The sequence below is a fragment of the Aspergillus uvarum genome (genome assembly GCF_003184745.1).
Source record: "Aspergillus uvarum CBS 121591 unplaced genomic scaffold BO82scaffold_15, whole genome shotgun sequence".
In the NCBI taxonomy this organism is placed as follows: domain Eukaryota; kingdom Fungi; phylum Ascomycota; class Eurotiomycetes; order Eurotiales; family Aspergillaceae; genus Aspergillus; species Aspergillus uvarum.
In genome coordinates this window covers 89,231-108,875 of record NW_020291312.1, presented here as the reverse complement: position 1 = coordinate 108,875, position 19,645 = coordinate 89,231, and the positions used below count along the sequence as shown (strand labels likewise).

Sequence of the window (19,645 nt, the reverse complement as noted above, 5' to 3'; positions counted from 1 at the left end):
AGTACCTCATGCTGTGATGGCTGTGCCGATTGCGTTGGCCACCCATGAGATCACCATCCACTGGTTATTTGACCTGGAGCCATTCGCTAAATGGCCGGTGAACGGCGCGATGAGGATCGAGATCAGCGCGTTCAGGGTCAAAAGGATGGAGGTGAGGAGCTGCGTGTGCGAGGGTGATTGTTGGAGTCGGTCTTCTAGGATGTCGGGCAGGATGGGGATGACGAAGCTGAAGAGGAAGGTGTCTATCGACTCGATTAAAGGACGCGAGGAGAGATGAAGGGGTGCTTACCAGCGAACATGGTGAGGGAAATGACTGCCACGATGAACAGGCGCGAGGATCGCCACCCATAGCCGATGGACTTCGTGGGAATGATTTTCGAGGTCATGGCGACAGTCAATCAGGTCAGGGACCGAGGAGCATTGATTCTACCAATCTATTCTTATCGTGTGTTGAAAGATTCGAGTGACTACGAGTAGTTAAATTCAAGCAACGGCATTCTCGAATATCACTCTAGCACCTTCTGAGCCTGTCAGCTCAGTTATGACATAAAGCGATAACCCTCATTCCCCACTTGAATACGAATCCGTACGCCCTAATCACTCGTTGCTCTAATAAATCGGCCTATGGCTATGCAGAGCGAATGGCTCCTACTGCCAAAAGCGATTGATTGGCCTGGGCCAGACAAAGAAAAAGCACAGACGGCCTTCGTGTCACGCCAAAGCAAGACAAGACCCAAGAATGCACCCTCACTACACTATCAACCCCAGCTCCGTGGCGGCGATCTGCAGTGCAACGAAACGGGAGTAAATGCGACACAGTGATAGGCTTCCACCCATGAGCCACAAATGGGGATGCCCGCTCGGTCTCCAGATCTATTCGGGGATTCGGTCAGTCTGGCAATTTCTGGTCTGCGCGGTGATGTAAGGAGGATTTGGGTAATATTGCTGCTGTACGTACCGTCTGTATCTCACCCTCCTCGTCCAGATCCCACACGTCCTTGCATTGGTCGGCCACCTTCGGCCCTAGCGTGTGGCGCACCGAGTCGCGCATGTTGGCGTACCCCGTCGCCAGCACCACAATGTCTGCAGCCAGATAAGAGTCGTCGGCGAGGTGCAGACCCCCTTGGTCGAAAGAGTCAATACCGCCCGCACACGAATGCAAACGGATCTTGCGGTCGATCAGTAGCTGACTGCAGCCGAAGTCGATGTAGTAGCCCCCGCCTCGGGAGACCAGCGAGCGTAGCAGTCCGGCGCCGTCGAGGCCAAAATCCAGTTGGAAATCGATGGATCGGAGGCCCTCGAGAACGGCAGAATCAGCGGCGCAAATGCGCTTGGTAAGGTCGACGCAGAGAGCAAGAGTGATGGGCCAAGGCAGGCTTTCGGACAGGATGTCTTGCGTGTTGAGGGGAGGGCTGTGTGGCTGTTAGGGCTGCGGGTTGGAGGTTGGAAGGAGGCGTGAGGGGGCAATCTCACCGATTGTCATCGTCGATGCCATGGTTCTCCGGGATTAAAGGCAATCCGTGCTTTTCGGTCAGGACATACGTCGGACCCCGCTGCAGCATCGTCACGACTGCTCCCTGTTGGTAGAAGTCTTGCGCAATGTCGTGGCCACTATTCCCGGTCCCCACTACCACCACCTTTTTGCCTTGCGGGGCCAATGCCCTGGCGTCAGCATGCTGACTCGCATGGTAGATCGTCCCTTTGAAGTCCGCCTGCCCTGGGAAGCTGGGGACCTTGGGTAGGCCCAAGTGTCCTGCGCACCAAGCGATGTGTCGTGGGCGTACAACACGTTCGACTCCGTCTCGAACGAGGCAGACGGTCCAATGCCCCGCGGTCTGATCATACTCCGCCGACTTGACGTCAGTCTTTGTCCAGACATTTAGCTCCATGATAGTGGAGTATGATTCCAGCCAGTCTGCCAGCTTATCTTTGGGAAGATATTTGGGCCAGGTCTTGGGAAACGGTAAGTGGGCGAGATGGCAGGTTTCTATATGGTCATGGGTAATGAGGGTCTGCTGTCGTATTAGTCCCTTCTTATCCGTTTCATCTGGAGTTGAGAGGATGGGCAAACCCGATATCGCTTTCTCCAGTTATCTCCCACGCGCTCGTTCTTCTCTACAATGAGACACGATTGTCCGAGAGTCCGCAAGCGCACCGCTAGATTGAGTCCTGCTTGGCCTGAAAGGAAGGGTTTAGCATATCATTCACATCAACAACCGAGAAAGGCGCTGACCTGCACCCACTACCAACACTGCGGGATCGATGTCCACAAACTCCTTCTCGCGCTGCCTTCGCTCCAGCCAGTTTCCTTGCGCAACTCCACCCGGCATAGACTCAATGGTCCCATGTGGCCGTCGCAGCCCTAATTTCTCTTCCGCTTCATGCAGCTCCTGCAACGCAGTATATACGGAATATGCCTTCCACCCTCCCTGCTCGGTCGGGGTCAGGTAGAACACCCCGCGTCCGTGGCCGAATCGGGTCTCGAAGGCAAACATCGCCGTGATCCATGTAAGTCCGAGGATTGGGCTGTCAATTGCGGGACTTGTGGCCCCATCGCTGTACAAACGCGCATTCTGCAGTTGTGCACGGGGAAGGCGCTGGTCGAGGTAGCTTTGGATGTTGGGACAGCCTCGGATCGTGTGGAAATCCCAGTCCAGGGCGAGCATGTCGCGCCACCAGCTGTCTTCATGGAAGAGGTTTGAGAGAGTGATGGAGGTGTTGTCGATTAGGTGGGTGTTCAGAATGGCGAGCCAATTCTGGGCGATGGTGATGGGGTTGATGCTGGATGGATTTACCTGGGGGGTGGTGGGAAGTTGGATGATGTGGTGGTAGGGGGGTGTCATGTTGACTGCGCTTTTCGTGAGGTGAATGCTGTGGGTGGATATCTCAAACTTTTTACATGAAGGCTCAGTAGAGAGTCGGTACAGATACAGTACGTCAGATATCTTCCGATGTCAGGATCTGTTCCTACCCGCAACAGCTGCCCCTGAACCCTTACATGACTTCAACCTTGTTTGTACTTATATTATATGTATTGTTACATTGACTCACTCCTGCAGTCTGCCGTGCAAGTGCCATTTGTCTTGTCTATCTGCTGGATGGCGATCCTGAAGAGTTAAAATCTGTGGGGAGTGTTTGCTGACGGCAGCCTTCACAGTGAGCCATCCCTGCATAGGGTTTCGAATGGGCGCCTCAGAGCCAGTCGATAAGGCGCCATGCATCTAGCATCATCTTGTGCTGCAGGAAGTAGCCGGGGGATCCTGGTCCCGGACACGTCAACGCAACAGTCTTTGAAAAGTATCTAATGAATGAGTTTAATAAATGCTCGTTGAGTTTATGGCGTGCTGCACTTGTTCCCACTGCAGTGCGCTCCACCCCTTGCCGAAACGCAGTCTGGAGAAACCCTTTAATCAGCCATATCTTCACCACTTGGAATAACTCCATTGAGAAGGTATTCAAGATTAGGTGATCACCTTTACTTGAATACAGGCCATCGACTCAAGATGTCCACTCCACCAAACTACAGCCTCGCTGCCCCCGCCAAGCGCCCAGAGATCCTCGCCCTCGCGCAGGACCTCAACGGCACTCCAGCTGGGGAGGAGTATGAGAAAATGATCTCGGGGATGATGTACACACTCTATTTGCTCCCCTATATCTAATCAAGTCAAGGCTTACAATAGTGGTCAAGGTACGACCCAACCGTCCCCGCCCTCCTGGAAGCCCGCCATCTCGCCCGCGGCCTCGCCGCTGCCTACAACAACCTCGATACTACCACTGTACCCTTTGAAAAGATTGGGGAAGTGAGGCTACAGCTGCTACGCAAGTTAGTCGGCAAAGCAGGGCACAAGACATTCGTCGAGCCGCCCTTCCGGCCGGATTACGGGTGCAATATCTCCTTCGGGAGGGAGGTTTTTGTGAATTTTGGGTAAGTTAGATTTGGACTTTGTTATCTTATTTCATTGCATGAGTGATGTTGTCTTTGAGACAATGAGTGGCTATACTCTGGACAAAGACGCCTCTCTTGAAAGTCCTAAGTCAAGGGCTAATATCCCCAGACTCACCGTCCTCGACACCAGCCTAGTCGTCGTCGGGGACCGCGTCCAGATCGCCTCGAACGTCAGCATCATCGCCGCCAGCCACGATCCTAGTGTTCTCTCGCGACGGAGGGGGGTTGAGTTCGGGCATCCGGTCTTCATCGAGGATGATTGCTGGATCGGAGCGAATACGGTCATTCTTCCCGGTGTGACGATCGGGCAGGGCTCGACAATCGGGGCCGGATCCGTGGTCACGAGGGATGTTCCTCCTTATTCAGTGGCGTTTGGGAGTCCGTGTCGGGTGAGGAGAGCGTTGTCAACGGCTGAAGAGGAGGAGATGGATGTGGAGAATCCTTACAGGGGGGTATTTATATAGAAGGAGGGGACATACTGAGGTGGCTGGCGAACAGTGCATGCATTTGAGAACTATTTGAAAATCTACTACACAGACAATAATCACTAAATAGAGGACACATTCGAGACATCACCCCCCAGCCAGTGGGGACTGTATCGCACCACCAGAGACGCAGGCGAGGGACATTCCAACAGCTGTGGAGCTGCAGCCAAAGCTCTGCAGAGATTCTCGGTCCCAAATTCTGGCATTCCATGCTGCATCTCCCACAGACTGCGTCCTTCCCAAACTTTCTCCTCTAACAACGGGAGCAAAGATCGAAGGGGACTTCCCTGGGTCTGCGACAGAACCCCAACCCATTCGGAATAAGGAACAGGACGCAGGGGCGTCTTGCCGCGGACCTGGCTCAGCAGAGTGAAGATTGTCGAGAGCTCCACACCTGACCCTGCTGTAGGATGCACCACGTTATACGCTTGACGGGCATGCTGCGAGCCAGAGGCGATATGCAAAAGTGTCGAGACTACCCAATCCACCGGGACAATATCCTCGCGATGACCAGGCAGCAGCGGATAACAGCCACATTGCAGGCTGGCGGCAACGACCCGCGCCAGGAAGTCGTCCGGGTTCATCGTCCCCGTCTCACTGTGCCCTAGGACAAACCCGAGCCGGTAGATGGTGATGGGTAAGCCCTGAGCGATCGCGTTCCAGGCGATAGTCTCCGCCACCATCTGACTCTGCGCGTAACCCATGGCAAAAGGGAGAGCCGACATGTGCGAGGCCGGCTGCTCCTCCTCCGCCAGATGCGTGTGGCCATTCACAACACCTGTGGGCCCGTACGCGCTGATACTCGATGTGTAGTGCAGCGCCTTGGTGCGGCCGCTGTTCGCAAACCGGATCATGTGCAGCGTCCCCAGCACGTTCGCCGCGCGGTGGCTCGAGTATGGCTGCACGAAGTTGACATGCGCCCCAAGATGGAACACCACGCTCGTCCAGTGCGAGAGCCACGAATACTGCTGTGGGGTCAATCCCAGATCCTCGTGGGCGATGTCCCCAGCCATAGCAATAATCCGTGCTTCTTGTGCGGGCGTGAGCATCAGACTGTATTTGAGTAAAGCCTTGCGGATGCGGCGGTGGGCATGCAGGGCATCGGTAGCACGCACCAGACACACTACCGTTTCCACCTCGCTGAGTGCAAGGAGTCCAGCCAGGACGAAGGCTCCTACAAAGCCTGTGGCGCCGGTCAGGAAGACGACGCCCTCGGAAGAACCGCGCCAGTCAGGGATTGACCGCGACAAGGGTCGAAGGTCGAGTCCCAGGCCACAGTCGCGTTGCCATTCTTCCTGCGCGGAGGCTGTGTGGTCCGTTAGGGCTGGAGTGTCGCTGGCTCGAAGCAATGAACACAACGCCCGGAAGGAAGAATTCTCGAACAACACCGAGACGCGGATTTCACAACAAAAGATTTGTCGGATACGAGACACGAGCAGTGCAGCGTGAAGCGAGGTTCCCCCGATGACGAAGAAATCGTCATCGTCGTGGAAAGTGGCGTTGGGAAGTCCGAGTAGCTCTTGCCACAAGGCTCGTAGCTTATCCTCCACACTTTTGGCGCCATTGACTTCATTGTCTCTCAATGATATCGGTGCCAGGCTCTGCAGGTAACCGCTGGCCAGCGCTTTGCGATCGACCTTCCCGCTCCCAGTGAGAGCGATCCGCTCGACAACCTGGATGCGCGGTACCATCAGATACGGTGCCTGTTCGACGTAAAGCTGACGAATAGCGGTAGATGTGATCTTAGGAGAAAAAGGAATCACGCAGACAAGCAAGGCGGATCCTCCATCCAGCTCATCGAGTGTAATTCTCAGTGCGACGGCGCGTACCACGAGCTGGGTCGCCAACAGAGCCTTCTCTATCGCACCCAGGTCGACTCGCTGTCCGCGGATCTTCACCTCGTTGTCGCGACGGCCAAGATAAATGATGTCCCCGGAATCATTTCGCCGCACAATGTCGCCTGTCCGATAGAGCAATCCCGGTGCTGTTTGGCAGTTCTCATGGAGGTGAGGAGCAGACACAAACACCTGGGCTGTCTTCTCGGGCTGTCCAAAATATCCCCCTGCGACTCCAGTGCCACCCACTACCAACTCTCCCACGCTGCCCTGAGTCACGGGGTGGAGGTTCTCGTCGACTACAAAGGCGTCGTATCCACCGAGGGGTCTCCCAATAGGAATCTCACCCCCTTCAATGTCTTCCAGAGTTACCAGGTGATAGGTTGTGAAGACGGACAGCTCCGTCGGCCCGTAGACGTTGAACAGCTTCCGCGGAGGACCGCAGGCGAAGATTGTTCGGATGGTGGGGACATGGATGGCCTCTCCACCTGTTAACAAGCTATCAACGTGGGAGTAGACATGGGGGCAGGTATGTGCGATGGTAGCAAGCAATGAAGTGGTCTGCCACATCACGTTGATTTGGTCCACCTGGAGTCGTCGCTCAAAGATAACTGGATCCAGAAACTCCTCTCGTTGAAAGACAACCACAGTCCCACCGTGCAAGAGCGCAGACCAGATCTCCCACAGCGATACATCAAATTCCACATTGCAGACGTGAGCCACGCGGTCACCACGATGAATTGGGGCAAATTCGTTGAAAACGAGGTTGATTAGTCCAGCAGCAAGCACTCGCACGGCCTTTGGCTGGCCGGTCGAGCCGGAGGTGTGGAGAATATGAGAGCAGCAGGAAGGCGAATTGTCGGACACCGAGAGGTGTTCAACTGTTCCTCCCTCAGCAGAGTCCCAATTGAGAGCCAGATGTTGCAGGTTTGGCAGTCGATGTGCGTTGGAGTTGTCTGCTAGAACTAGAGAGACTCCCAGATGCAGCAAGAGTCGTTCGAGATGGTCATCTGGTAGGTCAATGTCTAAAGGGACACAGGTTGCTCCGGCATACACCACGGCCACCTGGGCCAGGATATGGTTTATTCCTCTCGATATAAGGATTCCAATGGGTTGCTCCTTTGTGACTCCGAGCTTCTCCAGCTTGAGGACAACACTCAGAGCCTTTTCGTGCAGTTGCCGAAACGTTACGCGATAGCCACCCTCCTCGAGGGCATTATCATCTGCGTATAACTGCGCCTTTTGCGCCAGTAGCTGGGCCAGGCTCAGCGCGGGCCTGCTTTCGTTGTACATTCTTGTGGATAAAGCCACTATACAATACAAAATAAAAAGAACCGAGAGGTATCAATCAGGCAAGGACAAGAGACACCACGACGGAGACAGAGATGAGTCCGCTCTGTCACCTCAGCATGCTTCAGTGTTCGCAGTCATGCTTGCGGGAGACCGAGCCCGCTAAGCGCCAGGAGCGAGCTCGATTTCATTGACAACTGATGTGCTACTCTTGAATTTCACAATGCAGCTCACTCTAGACGTTGTTAACCTGCTATGGCCTTCGGAGGGCTAGCTGCGCTCGGTACTGTTCCATTCCGGATCCACAATTTCGGCGCTGACTGGACGTGCAGATAGTGAGATTGATCGGTGACGAAATTTATAGCGGTGTCACGTTGGGTGGAGTTGCAGTGGAATACAATGCACTGAATGGTTGGCAGCCAGCGAGTTCACATTGATCGACCAGGCTGATTGAGTCGTGAAGATTCTATATTTAGGGCCGACCGTCATTCTCGTCGAATTGAGAGTTCGAAACAGCCACCAACAGCCAGAGTCTACCTACTAGTCTGAAATGCGCTGTTGACCCCTTATCAAGACCAAGATGCAGAACACCCAGATCAATTTACTTGATTATCTACGTGCGAGAACGCAGGTAGATCTGGATACGTTTGATGTGACCGGTATGGGTTTCCCGATGATCCTGTGTCAGAGAGCAGTGGTTGAACTTTGTGTAGTGGCAGAAGAGGTTGAACAATGCGTTGATTGCACTTCAAATCAGGTAAGACTGAGTGCCACAATGAGATGTCTCCATCATACTAAAAGTCAAAACATAGTATGAGTACTATACGGAACTCGCCAAGAAGAGCAGACGGGCTGTTCTCAACAAGGCTATCGAGCTCGCTGCTAGTCTCCATCAACAATATCCCACTGTTGTGCGGGAGGAACTGACGATTGAGATCGGTGTAAGGCAAGCAGTGGTTGTTGACTGTGCAGGCTGATGAAGCATCCAGGCCATTCTTCTGGCGATCGAAGTTCGACCATTCGTGACGGGAAACATCCACCTCATGGTCAACCCTAACTACGCCTACTACCAGCGCAAGACCGTGGAGGCCGCAAAAAGTAAGTTTTGCATTGACTGCTTTAGACCGGCGCTGACTTTGTCTGGCGGACAGGACTGCATTGTCTGTTCCATGATATTGATCCAGACTTCGATCCCTCCCGCCTGGTGCTAAAGGTCGCTGCCACCTGGGAGGGGTTGCAGGCGTGTCGGGAGCTGCGGTATTCACGTATTCAGACCTTGGCAACCACCCTGTTCACAATGGAGCAGGCCATCCTGGCCGGGGAAGCCGGCTGCGTCTCCATCTCTCCTTTTGTGCATGAGCTGAAAGCAATTTTTGAGCCCAGCTATAATGACGCAGATCCATTACTACCGTTGTGTGTCCAGGCTCAGCAGTGGTATCGGCAGGAGTTGTTACCGACCAAGGTCAAGGCATGTGCGACCATTGGGTTGGACGAAATCTTGCAGCTGGCCGGGGTGGCAGCATTTACCCTGGTCCCGGATGACCTGAAATTGTTACAGTCTAGCCACAAGGAGGTGGACGAGGTGCAAAGCTTGTCATTGTTCCAGGATAGGGAGGTCATGCAAGATAAGCTTGCCTACCCGTGTTACATCAACGATGAAGCCGGGTATCGCTTGGCTTTTGCGAGAGTAGAGGAAGGCCGTGCTCAGTTGAAACTTGGGCAGGTAGGTGACTCTGGACTGTAGAAAAGGCTCAGAACTGCTTACTGATCTTCCTTCTAGGCGATCAACATTTTCTGTGATTTTCAAACTAAGGCTGAGCAATTGGTTCGGGATGCGACGCGTGCGTGAGCATTGCATGAGAGTATTCTTAGGACAGCAATTGACTACATCATGGTGATTGAAGGGGTCCAGGTCTATCTATGCGCAGAATGCAACGAGTATGCCACTTTTCTCTATGTGATTTCATTCTCTCTATGATCTACTCGTAGTTGAAGGTTTGCCATAATCCCATTGGCAATGCGCTCGGTCGGGTCATCGTGGATTTGATTATGCGACTGAGCCGTGACTCTGACTGTGATGCAGTTGCATCAGTCACCATGTGGGGTTGTGTACGTTGTGCGATGTTCCACAAAGCCGTGAGCGCGAGCGCATCACGAAGATTGTGCGACGGGAAACGAGTTCTCAGTTCTCCAGAGCACATAACCAGAGCCGACTCGAACGCTTATCCAGTCCAGGAGCTGAAAGTCTTACCCTGAGCGTCGTACAGAACGGATTGCCGCAGTGCCCGATAAATAGATGCATCTAGTACCACGTTATACAGATGAACCAGTTCCCAGCGGCCAGACACTGTCTTTATGGCAGACTATACAACCCAGGTTGAGGTTCGTCATGAAACTCCAGCAAGTCTTGGTACCCGGACTGGCGGCGCTGCCAGTACCCGAGCTAATTGGTGGAAATGTGAACTATCTATTCACTTTGTATGTCGTTTGTTCCCCCCTTGTACAAGATTGTAACCGTAGCCCTGACTGGGCCGGGTCCTGACTTGAGCGACGGGAACAGTGGCGATTCCTACACCACCACCGGTTTCAATGTGTCGGCTGAGCAGCCAGCTGTGAAGAATCCGATGGGCAATCCGGAGTTAGGTGTCTTTCCTTTTTCTTTAGGGGTTTGATTACGATATGATGAGTGTTCCCCCTCAGTCCAGCCCACTGATCACTGATCCAAGACGGGTAAAGGCCAAGGCACCGCCTCCGACGGAATCAATTGGGTCGGGTATCTAACCACCCACTTTAACCACACCTTAACATATAGCTATAACCTGGCGGTGTATGGGGCTACGATCGATAACGAGGTGATTCCGAATGAGCCGGGGGATGTAGTGAGTCAGGTTAGGGAGATGTTTGGAAGGCATTACTGCCCAGGAGCGGTAGAGACTACACCCGATACTTGGACGGAGGTTGCAGATGCAGCGCTGTTTGTGATTTGGGTGGGGATCAATGAGTACGTTTCTTCATTATTTGCGTCTTCCGTGCGTCAGAACTTTTGATTATGTATGATTTATGTGTGGTTGGGGATGTTTGCCAGTCCGATTTCCAATCCGCCTGCCCTACCCTATCCTACCCCCCTTGCCTTGCAGATTTTACTCGGGCAAACCAGTCAATGCCAAACTTACACATTCATGGATTCAATTGGGTGGATGACAGTGTACAATTCAGCTACCTCTCTCCCAACCCCCTCCTACAACTCACCGCCGCACTGGACACATACTTTCAGGTGTTGGCAGAACTCTACGACTGCGGCGCCCGGCGCTTTCTGGTCATGAATGTGCCCCCAACCACCCGCACGCCAAACATGCTGACTCACAGTTCGAGACAACGCGCTCGCCATCTGACTACTGTCCACTTATTCAATCTGTTAATTGAGCGCATGGTGAAGCGGTGGGCCGGGGGATTTCCGGATGTACGTCACCCCTCTGCTTTCTCGTTGGGCTGGAAAGCTATTGATGTACGCATTGCTAATGGATTATGCTTGTTGTGCCACCGTGACGGCAGGCGACGGTGATGCTCTTCGACGTGTTTGCTTTTATGGATGCGGTCCTGGATGACCCCAAGCGGTATGGGTTCCGGGATGGCACTTGTATGGACGAGGAGGGGTGTGTGTGGTGGGATGATTTTCATCCGAGGTCGGAGTTTCATTTTGTTCTGGCGAGGCAGCTGGAGGGATTTCTCGATGGTGGTTTGGATTGAGGCCGTTGGTTGTGTAGCTGATAAGGAGGAAAGTAGCGATTGAGACTGGAGGGCATGGCACGGATCTGCATTGTCGTACTAAGAGACTCACAGCAGTGATGTTGAAATGTTCAATTGTAGAGTCAGGAATTGAGAGCGGGTTACTGCTGTAGTGGAGGAGGTGATATCTATGAGTACTACCTGTACCTCGAGTCGACAATCCTCAGCAAAACCGATACTGCTACACGTACTACATTCGACATGGCGGACACTATCAACGCTCTAACGTACCTTCGTTCCAAGACCCAGCTTGACCTGGATAGTCTGGATCTTGAAGGCATGCTTGCTTCCTGACTCTTAGCTACTGATGCTAACGAATCTCAGCTGCCCGTAACGGAGGTCCCGATGGGCCGTGGACAGATGCCACCTCCAACCCAGTATGTACCTCTCCTGACACCAGTGAAAAGCATACTAAGTTGTGGATGTAGGCAGAATCATACTTCCAACTTCAGAAAGAGGAAAACAAGGATCTCGTCGCGCAAGCGATTGACATTGCCCAAGATCTCCATCAAAAGTACCCGGGCGTAAGGCTCGCCGAGCTTCGGGTTGACATTGCTGTAAGTTTCGCATTCTCCGCGGTGCTTCAATTAAGTCTTACCAACTCCTGGAATAGACCGCTCTACTGGCCAACCGAGTCCTCCCCTACATCACCGGCGCCGTCCATGTCATGGTCAACCCATGCCATGCCTTCTCCACTACGAATGTGATTCAGACGTGTCTGCGTAAGTTCCACCGCCTTCCGAACGCCCCATAGAAACCACATTGATCGCGCATGGAAAGGATACCACGAGATCTTCCACCACATCGACCCGCATTTCAACCCCTCGCGCCTCGTCATCAAAGTCTCCGCGACTTTCGAGGGACTGAAAGCCTGCCATGCGCTGCGGGCAAAGAACATTCAAACTCTCGCCACCACCGTCTTCACGATGGAGCAAGCGGTCCTCGCCGGCGAAGCGGGGTGTGTGTCGATCTCGCCGTTTGTGCACGAGCTGAAGGCTGGCTTTGATGATACGTTCGTTCTTTCCAACTTCCTATGTTATCCTTATTGTATTCTTTGTCGACGGTCATCAGGCAGGGGTGACCTGGAGAGATGGCTAACCAAGCGAGAGCAGATACAAAGATCAAGACCCCCTCCTCGACCTCTGCGTCCAGGCCCAAGAGTATTACGTCCAGCACGGGATCTCCACCCGTGTCAAGGCTTGCAGCTGCATGTCCGTCGAGGAGATCCTGCAGTTGGCTGGGGTGGCGGCCCATACGATCCCGCCGGAGGATCTGGAGAGACTGGCTGGGATGAACGAGGCGGTTGACTGGCTAGAGAAGATATCCTTGTTTCGGTCGAATGCTTCTGTGGCGTTACAACAACAGCAGCCTCGCAGCTATATCGAGAGTGAAGCAGGTTATCGGGTGCATTTTGCGGCGAGTGATGGGGGACGAGGGCAGACTCGGTTGTTCCAGGTTCGTTTCCTACGTGTCGGTGGTTGGCTTTGGTGGTTGACTGTTAACACTGTCCAGGCTATTGCGATCTTCGCGGACTTTCAGCATAAGGTGGAGCTAATTATGGGAGGGCAGTAGAAGGTTGGTTGATGGCGATGGTTGGGCTGGAGTCAATGGGGAACACTCGCGGGAATGAATCGTTCTTGGAAATCGTTGCGTTAGGGCTATCTCTGGTAACATCTAACAAGCCAATATCTAGTGAACACTAGATAGCATTCTGCCTTTATATAACATCCCCTGTGAAGTCTACCACGATAACCTGGCCAACTGAAGGATGTAGCTCCCTTCCCAGTCCCAAGTGAACTGGATCGCTGGAGACGTAGTAGTCCCGATCCTCAGGCGACTCGAACTCCGCTACGAACCCGTGGGTAATCCCATGCTAGGGCAGTGTTATCACTTGAGCACTTGACAGCCTCGGACCCAGGGCACTCACTTGCATTCCCTCGGGTGAATGATCCTTGCCACCGTGGAAGGAGACGATGTAGGGCTGCCCGGTCGCCGGGTGAATGCATCGATGCTTCAGTGCGAGAACGTCCTGGCAGGCCTAGACCAGCAGCCAGACTTAGTAACGCTTGACTTCTGCAGGGTCTTATCCTTTGGGTGCAAGTGGGAACCCACCTGATTGATCACTTCTGGAGTCAGGCCAGGCTTGAACTGAAATAGCACGATGTGAGTGACGACCATAATAGCTTACTGGGGCAAGCCAACTCTCCATGAAATCGATAAGCGCTGTATGTTCACCACCTTGCTTGCTGAGCCCGGCGTAAATTTATAACCCCTGTTCCCAGGTCAATCATGATCAACAATCCGCCGGGCCACGTCAATCCCACAGATCAACGGACGAGCAAACATCCTCACCACCGTGACGGACATATTTAAAAGCCGCTTGTATCCAGGACAGCTCCAGCCTATCCATCTGAAACAGTGACTTGATATCAATCACCTGCAACTCCCTAGTAAACACACTGTCAATCAACAGCCAACCAAGCAGACCACTCATCGAGCAAACACACAACCCATTGACAAGCAACAATGCCGCAATGGCAAACACAGCACACCACCGCCCCCCTCCCCACCCCCTCCGAACTTTCCTCCTCTTTCTCGCTACGCGCCCCTCCCGCCACTGACCTGTGGGCCTCATCCCCGGGCACCTGCATCTTCACCGCCCCGTTCATCTACCAGGCAATGCCCTTGGCCTCCTTCCGACGGGCCCGTGTCACCATCTCCGCGGAGCTAGCTGAACAACCCTACGCCCAGGCTGGCCTGGCTCTGCTGCTCCCGCAGTCCGACGGCCAACGCAGATGGGTGAAAACCGGTTTCGAGGTTCTGGGGGGTAGGCGGGTCCTGGTGACGGTAGGGCGGGATCGGTGGCCGGACTGTAGTCTTGTGCCTGCGGATCCTGAACTGGGTAGGGTGACGATGGAATTGTTACGTCAGGGGGATAATCTAATCGTTAGCCGCGTGAACCGGTCGGAAAATTGGGTGGGTGAGAGGGAAGTTCTTCGTGAGTTGGGGTGGGTGTTTGTTCCGTCGATTGGAGATTTGATTCAGGAGGAGTGCTGGGTTGGGGTCTTTGTTGCGAATCCGTCTGGTGAGGCGGATGCTTTTGATGCGTGGTTTGAAGGGCTGATTGTGGAGGGAATGGAGAATGGACTTTGATTTCTGGCCTAGAATTGTTCGCATTGAGACGCAGAGGGCTATGCTGTTGTATGCCATGGATGCTGTCTAGCTATCTACGTATGCTGCTACGGCACGTCCTCAATTCCAGCAGCAATGGTCTCCTCCAGACTAATCCAGCCCGGCTGGCCGTAGAATTCGCGCAGTAGATCCTCTGCGCGGCGCGAGGGGAGGATCTCGCTTGCATCGCGGCCTTCGTTGGCAGGCGGGTCGGGGATTAGGGCATTGTCTGGACGCAGCCGGCGCAGGATGTTGACCACGTCCGTCCAGTTGAACTCCGATGCAAATGCGAAAATGCGCTCCCCTTTCACGGCGGGACTGAGTAGTGCGATGACATGCAGTCGCGCCGTGTCTTCGACGTTGACGTACCATTCTGCTCGTAGGGACTGTGAGGATGGAGAGTACTGGGGTGAATTGATTGTGCATCTGGGCCGAATGACTTACGTGGAGGGAACTCGTCCATGACCGAGCCGTCGCCGCGTAGGAGATTTCTCATTCGGATCATACTCGACCCTGCGATTTGAGGGTGCAAGACCCGTCCGAACTACATTTGATTAGACTCTGGAAGTGCTGGTGGTTTTGGGTTGTTTACGTTGGAGTTCGGGACGACAGTGCTGAACTCGAACCGGGGCTTGCGCTCCCTCACCCATCGCCAGCCCTCACGCTCTTGTTCGGTTTTGGCGGCGGAGTAGATATGATATGCTTTCGTCTCGGGCGGCGTTGATTCATCCCAGGCGGCGTGGACGGAGACCTCGTTCCATGTATCTGTCTCACAGTCACATTCAGAAGAACACTTTCACCAGAGACGCAGGAAACCTACTCTCATCGACTATGGTCTTCTGACCTGGCGTCGGGAGCAGTGCCGCCGTAGATGACGATGTCAGCACGAATCGCGTCACAGATTGTTGACTGGCGGCGGCTTCCAGGAGGTGAATTGTCGCTCTCTTTACCCATGGGATTACCGCATTGGGTTCAGAATTGAAGGACATGTCGGATGCCTGGATTAGATGTCGTGTCTTAGCACGGTTCTGAGACATGTCGAATGGCTTCACATACGATATGCAGCACTCCAGAAACATTTTGCATTGCACGACGACACATGTCCAGCTCGTCCAGCATCGTAATTATGATGCTCTCAAAGCGACCTGCCCCGTAACGCTCCGTAAAGTATCTATCCAGCCAGGGTTTTGCCGTGCGGACCGTCCCGCGGACCTTGTAGCCTCGCTGGAGCAGGATGTCGATGGTTTGCGACGCGATGTAACCGTTTGCGCCGGTGACCAGGATCAAAGAGCCTGGGGGGACGACGTAGTCTGTTGGGTGCAGCATGTTCCTTGATGTTGTCTAGTAGCCAATGCTGGACTGTGTCGTGGGGGAAGTGCTGGAGTGTTGAGTGTATGCAATTGCTTCTTTATCAAAGTCGTGGAACGCAGCATCGACTATGGTCTTGAGGTCAACTGATGTCGAGCTATGACGATGTGATCCCATAGATAGATTACACTGTAAACGTGTCTTCACATGTCACTGACCTGCATTAGAACCTTATCATCGCTCCTCCGCAGCCCAGGGTTGAGCGTGGCGACCCAATGTTTGCTCCGATCAAACACCTGTAATTCACTCCAATCCGCCACATGTTCCAACTGTATGTTAGCACCAAGATAGACGGGGCATGTGATGTTCAGCTCTTGGGTGGAAGTGAAATGTTCTATGCTTTCAGCCGATATATGAGTCAGTCCTCCAAACTCGAGCAACGAGGTCACTCTGTAACCATCCACCCCAGCTCAGTCACCAAATTCAGCATGACAGAAACTCCAAGCAGCGAATCCAGTGCCCAGACTGTCTCCAAGGACACCCCTCTTGAGGAAATTATTGCGATCCTCAAGCGTGACGGCTGTGTGGTTGTGAAGGAGCTCGTTTCTCCGGCAGACGTCGACCAGGTCAACCAGGATGTCCAGGAGAGACTCCACCGCGATCTCGAATGGAATGGCAGCTTTTTTCCCAGTAAGAGTCTTTTCTCTGTGATGCACCCTCCACATCCTCAAATGATTTGACCTGCTGAGACCGGTGGTGGTAGAGGAAACCCGACGGGCGCCGTCGATGATCGCCCTAAGCCCCACCTACACCCGCACCCAGGTGATGAACCCCCTCTTCCAGGCCGTCTGCGCGCACTTCCTCACCACACGCAGCGTGTTCTGGTGGGGTGACCTGCAGAAGGAGTCCGTGTCCAAGCCGTACGTGACCTCGTGCACAGGGATCGAGGTCGGGCCCGGTGCCCAGGCCCAGCCGCTGCATCGCGACTCGTACATCAACCACAATATCCTGTCGGAGATCGAGGCGTGGGACGATGAGCGCGACCAGACCCGCGAGACGGCATTGGGCATGATGGTCGCCGGGTGCAAGGTTACCAAAGAGAATGGGGGGACGCAATTCATCCTGGGGAGTCATCTCTGGTAAGCCTCTTCACGTTTGGATGTTCGAAAGCCACCACAACAGGGAACCAGACTGGCGACTTATATTGTGTTGTTGGGCGCATACAGGGGTACTCACCGCACGACGCCGCCCGATGTGCGGGACTGTGTCGTGGCTGAGCTGGACAAGGGTGACGCCCTGATCATGTTCTCCTCCCTCTACCACGGAGGTGGGGCCAACACCAGCCGCGATGAACGGCGCATCGCGTACGCAACCTTCGCTGTGCGCGGTTACCTCCGCCAGGAAGAGAATCAGTACCTGGCGGTACCGCGGGAGATGGTGCAGCGGTACGACCATGCGACCCAGCGGTTCATCGGGTATTCCATGAGTGATCCGGCCTGTGGTTATGTGGAGGAACTCAGTCCATTCTATCTGCTTCATCCGGAGATGTTGCAGGATGCTAGACCACAGGACTTTTGAGGGGTGCGATGAGTGAGTGTCGGCTGGATTCGGCATTGTATGGACTTTAGAAGGCCTCCAGGGCAGGGGAGATAGAAACAGGACCAAGGCTTTGACAAGAACTTCAGGTGAATGGATGGTTGGCCCACCCAGAGTATGATTTGAGCATCATTCCCTGCCCTCGCCGCGTCGGAAAGCGGGGAACGGGGTTTCCGCTACCGTCATGTTGAATCTTTGTTCTCAGGCACCTGAGACATCATCTGAGCTCTCTGCATGGTGACCTTCGGTATATTGATAAAGAAACAGCCTTCTTTCTTCCAGCCTTGTTTCTTCCAGCCTTGTCTACGATGCTCCGGAAAGATGGTTTAGCTGTTGCAATGAGAAACAAGGCGTAGTGCGAGTGGATTGCTTTATGCTGAAGCCTGCCTTTCCACCCTCACCCGCGACCACCCGATCCTGCAATTCAATCTCTTTCAATAAGAGAGGCTTACATAGAGCAGACGGGCTCAAAATGCATAGGGAATCCCGGAAAAAGAACAGTAGGGGTCCATCTTCACAGGCAACTTTGTGTCAAGCAAGGGTCATTGAACAGCCCCCGTCCCCCTTTCTTTCCATCCATCCACGCAACACCAACACCAACATGGCGAAGCCTTATGAGACGGGCGCTGGGATTCATTTCTGGGGCCCCTATGATGGTTGGATGCAAGAGCAATGCCCCATCAAGCCTAATGTCGAGCACAAGGAGGTGCGCAGCACGGCGGCGGCGGCGGCTACCTCCATTCTTGGAGAGAAGTGGGCCAAGAAGAATAAAATAGGAGGAGAAGGGAAAATCACCGTTTGAATATCGCGGCCAGGAAGTGACCTTGACCTTCATTTCCGAGATCGTCAACTTGCTGAAGGAGAACAATATCCCCCGTCACGTGATCAACGATGCCCTGTGGCGGTTCTACGGCTGCCAAAATCGCATCACCACCATTGACCTGGTCACCCCGCGGCTGACTTCAAGAATGCTGTCAAGCTCTGCGTGCTGCCAAATTCGACGATGACTATCCCCGATGCATCGGTCATTTGGAAGTGACGGTGAAGGAGACGAACGAGTACGACCGCAGCGGCAAGTGGAGGTCTGGAGAGAGGTATTTCATTGGCGCCCTCTGCCCTTACCTCTGGAAAGCACCTCGAGGCCTGGTGGGTGCCAGGCCATGTCTTTCACTTGCAGCCGGCCCCAGCCACGAGCACCACGTCGATCTCAACCTGTTCCGCCACGAGGAGTACTTCTTCCATCTCCCTTCCCCGGGGTCGAACGAACTGTGGGCCTACGACCAGTTGAAGAAGGAGCAATCGCCCATCTACATCGACTCGACCGATGTCGCCCTCGAACGAGAGGTGGAAGAACCCTATGCGGTCAAGATCCTGTGTCCCGCGCGCATGGTGGAGGCCCTGATCCGCCTCAGCTTTCAGGATCGGTACTTGCGCAGCCCCATGTCGCAGCTATTGTCGGATTGGCAAGGGTGGAACGAGTGGGATCGCACCCTCGTCGGTATCTTCTGCTCCATCACGGGCCGCGCCGGGGAGGAGGAAGCCCGCCGACGGGTAAGGACTCCTGGGTTCCAACTCAGAGTCAACAAGACCTTGCTCGAGGTGGATGCTGATCACCCCGAGGAGACGCTGCTCACCCTGAAGGGACTGAAGCCCCTTTGGTTCCGATTGAAGGACTTTCAACCCCTTTTCCAGGAATACCTTCAAGCCCTGTTCCTCACGAGACGCAACGACCGACCATGTAAACCCTCGCCTCCTCCCCAACAGGAGCAGAAGCAGGGGCATGGGCATGGGCAAGATCAAAAGCAATCCGGCCCGTATCCTCGCGAATGGCTCGACCACAGTCCCATCCTTCCACACTTCCAGCACTGGACTGCCTTCTCGGTGATGAATGAGTTTGCCTGGCGCTTCAAAGAAGCTGGACTCTTCCCCCCCGGCTCTCCTTTCTACGTCGAGAAGACGACCCGGGCCATCAAGGCGCTCAATCACCCCCGGCGCCCCTTCGATTCGCTTGACGACCCCATGCAGTTCCCTGGATTCTGGCAGGAGCTTGCACACAGCAGGGTCGAATGGCAGAGGCGAGACGAGCAGCATGCGCGGACCGATCCCTGGTCCCGACACTACTGCCCTTGGTCTTAGTCGGCTCGCGAGCTCCTCCTCTCCCCTAGTTTAGCTTTTCTTATATCACCGAGCAACTCGTCAGTCGAGATGTTGATTTCATAATCTACACC

General features: G+C 54.2%; 11 protein-coding genes across 11 annotated transcripts; 6 read left to right on the top strand and 5 right to left on the bottom strand.

Moving 5' to 3' along the window:
* Window positions 1–6: 6 nt before the first annotated feature.
* Window positions 7–386, bottom strand: BO82DRAFT_400339 (uncharacterized protein; the record flags this gene model as incomplete). Its single annotated transcript, XM_025639174.1, has 2 exons — window positions 7–242; window positions 290–386. 2 exons carry the CDS (start codon window positions 384–386, stop codon window positions 7–9), a joined length of 333 nt encoding a protein of 110 aa, XP_025493779.1.
* A 364-nt stretch (window positions 387–750) lies between these two features.
* Window positions 751–2,843, bottom strand: BO82DRAFT_278965 (flavin-containing monooxygenase; the record flags this gene model as incomplete). Its single annotated transcript, XM_025631248.1, has 5 exons — window positions 751–873; window positions 959–1,412; window positions 1,474–2,012; window positions 2,072–2,178; window positions 2,234–2,843. The coding sequence occupies 5 exons, from the start codon at window positions 2,841–2,843 to the stop codon at window positions 751–753; spliced, it is 1,833 nt and encodes a 610-aa protein (XP_025493778.1).
* Window positions 2,844–3,503: 660 nt separating this feature from the next.
* On the top strand, window positions 3,504–4,025 carry BO82DRAFT_363153 (uncharacterized protein; the record flags this gene model as incomplete). Its single annotated transcript, XM_025636883.1, has 3 exons — window positions 3,504–3,628; window positions 3,689–3,925; window positions 4,013–4,025. 3 exons carry the CDS (start codon window positions 3,504–3,506, stop codon window positions 4,023–4,025), a joined length of 375 nt encoding a protein of 124 aa, XP_025493777.1.
* Window positions 4,026–4,493: 468 nt separating this feature from the next.
* On the bottom strand, window positions 4,494–7,559 carry BO82DRAFT_411302 (non-ribosomal peptide synthetase; the record flags this gene model as incomplete). The annotated part of the gene is made up of 1 exon (XM_025639788.1): window positions 4,494–7,559. The coding sequence occupies one exon, from the start codon at window positions 7,557–7,559 to the stop codon at window positions 4,494–4,496; it is 3,066 nt and encodes a 1,021-aa protein (XP_025493776.1).
* A 577-nt stretch (window positions 7,560–8,136) lies between these two features.
* On the top strand, window positions 8,137–9,405 carry BO82DRAFT_373045 (aldolase; the record flags this gene model as incomplete). Its single annotated transcript, XM_025637351.1, has 5 exons — window positions 8,137–8,237; window positions 8,404–8,497; window positions 8,546–8,654; window positions 8,741–9,279; window positions 9,337–9,405. The coding sequence occupies 5 exons, from the start codon at window positions 8,137–8,139 to the stop codon at window positions 9,403–9,405; spliced, it is 912 nt and encodes a 303-aa protein (XP_025493775.1).
* A 631-nt stretch (window positions 9,406–10,036) lies between these two features.
* BO82DRAFT_279019 (SGNH/GDSL hydrolase family protein) lies at window positions 10,037–11,303 on the top strand (the record flags this gene model as incomplete). Its single annotated transcript, XM_025631250.1, has 4 exons — window positions 10,037–10,199; window positions 10,293–10,557; window positions 10,761–11,016; window positions 11,109–11,303. The coding sequence occupies 4 exons, from the start codon at window positions 10,037–10,039 to the stop codon at window positions 11,301–11,303; spliced, it is 879 nt and encodes a 292-aa protein (XP_025493774.1).
* Window positions 11,304–13,059: 1,756 nt separating this feature from the next.
* Window positions 13,060–13,520, bottom strand: BO82DRAFT_278976 (Dabb family protein; the record flags this gene model as incomplete). The annotated part of the gene is made up of 3 exons (XM_025631249.1): window positions 13,060–13,215; window positions 13,270–13,380; window positions 13,455–13,520. The coding sequence occupies 3 exons, from the start codon at window positions 13,518–13,520 to the stop codon at window positions 13,060–13,062; spliced, it is 333 nt and encodes a 110-aa protein (XP_025493773.1).
* Window positions 13,521–13,868: 348 nt separating this feature from the next.
* BO82DRAFT_279324 (uncharacterized protein) lies at window positions 13,869–14,495 on the top strand (the record flags this gene model as incomplete). The annotated part of the gene is made up of 1 exon (XM_025631261.1): window positions 13,869–14,495. The coding sequence occupies one exon, from the start codon at window positions 13,869–13,871 to the stop codon at window positions 14,493–14,495; it is 627 nt and encodes a 208-aa protein (XP_025493772.1).
* An 86-nt stretch (window positions 14,496–14,581) lies between these two features.
* On the bottom strand, window positions 14,582–15,839 carry BO82DRAFT_278958 (aldehyde reductase II; the record flags this gene model as incomplete). The annotated part of the gene is made up of 5 exons (XM_025631247.1): window positions 14,582–14,889; window positions 14,958–15,057; window positions 15,106–15,278; window positions 15,334–15,511; window positions 15,570–15,839. The coding sequence occupies 5 exons, from the start codon at window positions 15,837–15,839 to the stop codon at window positions 14,582–14,584; spliced, it is 1,029 nt and encodes a 342-aa protein (XP_025493771.1).
* A 470-nt stretch (window positions 15,840–16,309) lies between these two features.
* Window positions 16,310–17,399, top strand: BO82DRAFT_279021 (phytanoyl-CoA dioxygenase family protein; the record flags this gene model as incomplete). Its single annotated transcript, XM_025631251.1, has 3 exons — window positions 16,310–16,511; window positions 16,585–16,960; window positions 17,048–17,399. 3 exons carry the CDS (start codon window positions 16,310–16,312, stop codon window positions 17,397–17,399), a joined length of 930 nt encoding a protein of 309 aa, XP_025493770.1.
* Window positions 17,400–17,889: 490 nt separating this feature from the next.
* Window positions 17,890–19,553, top strand: BO82DRAFT_363148 (uncharacterized protein; the record flags this gene model as incomplete). The annotated part of the gene is made up of 3 exons (XM_025636882.1): window positions 17,890–18,123; window positions 18,194–18,361; window positions 18,465–19,553. 3 exons carry the CDS (start codon window positions 17,890–17,892, stop codon window positions 19,551–19,553), a joined length of 1,491 nt encoding a protein of 496 aa, XP_025493769.1.
* Between the last annotated feature and the right edge of the window lie 92 nt (window positions 19,554–19,645).